The 2,238-nt window shown below is 35.6% G+C and overlaps 1 protein-coding gene across 1 annotated transcript in view; it reads left to right on the top strand.

Annotated features, from left to right (window-relative positions):
* LOC106869153 (DNA-binding protein RFX6) overlaps window positions 1-2,238 on the top strand; it is a 113,729-nt gene that overhangs the window by 70,565 nt on the left and 40,926 nt on the right. The window contains exon 7 of the mRNA XM_052973435.1: window positions 494-601. Coding sequence (XP_052829395.1) covers window positions 494-601 — 108 coding nt within the window. The remainder of the gene's footprint in view (window positions 1-493; window positions 602-2,238) is intronic.

Below are 2,238 nucleotides of genomic sequence, written 5' to 3'. Positions count from 1 at the left end.
TTCTAGATACGGAGATATATATAGGATACACTTTATGCTTTTTTATCCATTCATGCATGCACATTCATACGACATATATACAAATATGTGCACCTCTCTCTCTCTCTCTAAATATATATATGTATATATATGTGTGTGTGTGTAAAAGGAAACCCACATTCCATACATACATGCTGAAACACACAGACACACCAATAAAGATGTAAATATAGACATGACTGGAAGGGAGAGATAGAACAGAGATACAGAAGAGAGAGAAACAGAAGAGAAAGGAGACAGTAGAGACAGGAGAGAGAGAGAAAGAGAGACAGAGAAGAAGAAGAAGAAGAAGAAGAAGAAGAAGAAGAAGAAGAAGAAGAAGAAGAAGAAGAAGAAGAAGAAGAAGAAGAAGAAGAAGAAGAAGAAGAAGAAGAAGAAGAAGAAGAAGAAATGAAAAATGGTAACTAATATCTGTAAATTGGTAAAATAATTATCGTTTCTTTTTTTCTTTCAGGGAGGTTTTACCAGAAAGTACTCTCTAAGCTCCAAGACAGGGACTTTACTACCTGAATTCCCCAATGCCCAATATCTCATTTTAACAGAAGGAGTTTCTAGAGAAAAGGTAAGTTAGTACCAATAATAAGACTGATGATGATGATGGCTAGTCTTAAACAGTCTCAGCCAATGAATGATAGGAACTGCTTCTTTGATAAGATTACAAAATCCGATTTCCATTCTAGGCAATATTTGTCTCCGGACCATTCTTGGACGATTACTGAATCATATGATACACACACACACACACGTGCGCGTCGATGAACGTGTGTGTATGGTGGGGTACATATTGAGTAACTTTTCTAATGCATTCAGAATGTCGGGTGGGCAAATGTTTATCGTCATAACAGTCTTCAAAGTACCCGATGCCAGTCTCAACTTTTCCTACCCTTCCACTTCATGTAACTACCCCGTCTTTCATACCCATTCGTAACTGACTTCTATTTCTTTTTCTTCTTTCTTACATACTTTTACTTACTTCAATCAAAAGATTTCCAAAGTGTGGTTCACGTGAATGTTAACAGGAATAATTTGCCTTCTTAAATTAGAGACCGAGAAAATTAAAAGCTATTAACAATCTTCAATTAATTAAACCGCGAATCTTAAGTAATAAGTCACAGTCGTTTAAGACTTACGCTGCAGTATCATTTGAAAAACTTTCTGGAAAATTCTCAGACGGTCTATATTTAAAAACGAAATACATTTCTACATCAAACATCCTCTGAAGAACGATATTTCCCATAATAATATAATAATTGCTTCGCACACTTTTATGTCCCACTAGTATTAGTAGAGCTGCTGCTGCTGCTGCTGCGACTACTACTACTTTTTTGTCTTGCTTTCTTTCATGTTTGCTTGCTTTTTGCTTATTTTTGTCATTTCAATGATTTTTTTGTCTGTTATTTATCTAATATCCTACAAAATCACTTGTGTGTACTAGATTACGTTTTGAAGACTTGTCAATCTTTCACATAAATCATCAAATGCGATTCAATTGTGAAGACGTCTGCGCGGTACAAACTGAGTTTGCTGGCTATGATCATCGTTCATTGGCTGTTGTAACTAGTTTTCTATTTTTTTTTTCTTCTCCGGTGTGGGAGACCCGTACAAGTGGGAGGCGGTGGACTCACACATAGTCGTTTGAACAGACTTGTTTGAACAGTAATCACACAGCAAACATAAACCAGATCGTAGCCGGCAAAGCCAAGACAATTTGGTTACAATTTATAAGGTATCGTCTGACATTTAAGTCAACATAAGTTCTAAATTATACAAGAATACATAGTGAAAGCAATGGATTTATATCGGCACCACTAAATTTAAGCTTAAACATAATAGAAGCCGTTTTGTTAGAGTAGAGAACGACCGACGATAGCATATTTACTATTAAAAAGAAGCAGGCTTAATGGCGGAGGGGAAGAGAGGCTGGGAAATAAATCCGTACGAAAAAGGAAAATGAAATTAAGATTGTCAAACTAATAAAAGTTTAGCTTAAAGAGAAAAATAGTTTAACAAATACAGAAACGGGTAGGGTGAAGTGTATTTAAAATTAACGCGGGTATGGTTAGATTGAATAGTCGGTTAATGATAAAATTACAGTTTTAATATAAAGTATCGTGTGTCCCGGTATATGATACGCTGAAGAGATATCAAATATCTTTCGCTCTAACATGTGTGTGTGTGTGTGTGTGTGTGTGTGTGTGT

This window comes from Octopus bimaculoides, chromosome 15, assembly GCF_001194135.2.
Source record: "Octopus bimaculoides isolate UCB-OBI-ISO-001 chromosome 15, ASM119413v2, whole genome shotgun sequence".
Classification (NCBI taxonomy): Eukaryota; Metazoa; Mollusca; class Cephalopoda; order Octopoda; family Octopodidae; genus Octopus; species Octopus bimaculoides.
The sequence above is the reverse complement of the archived record's forward strand: the minus strand, read 5'-3'. Positions and strand labels throughout refer to the sequence as shown.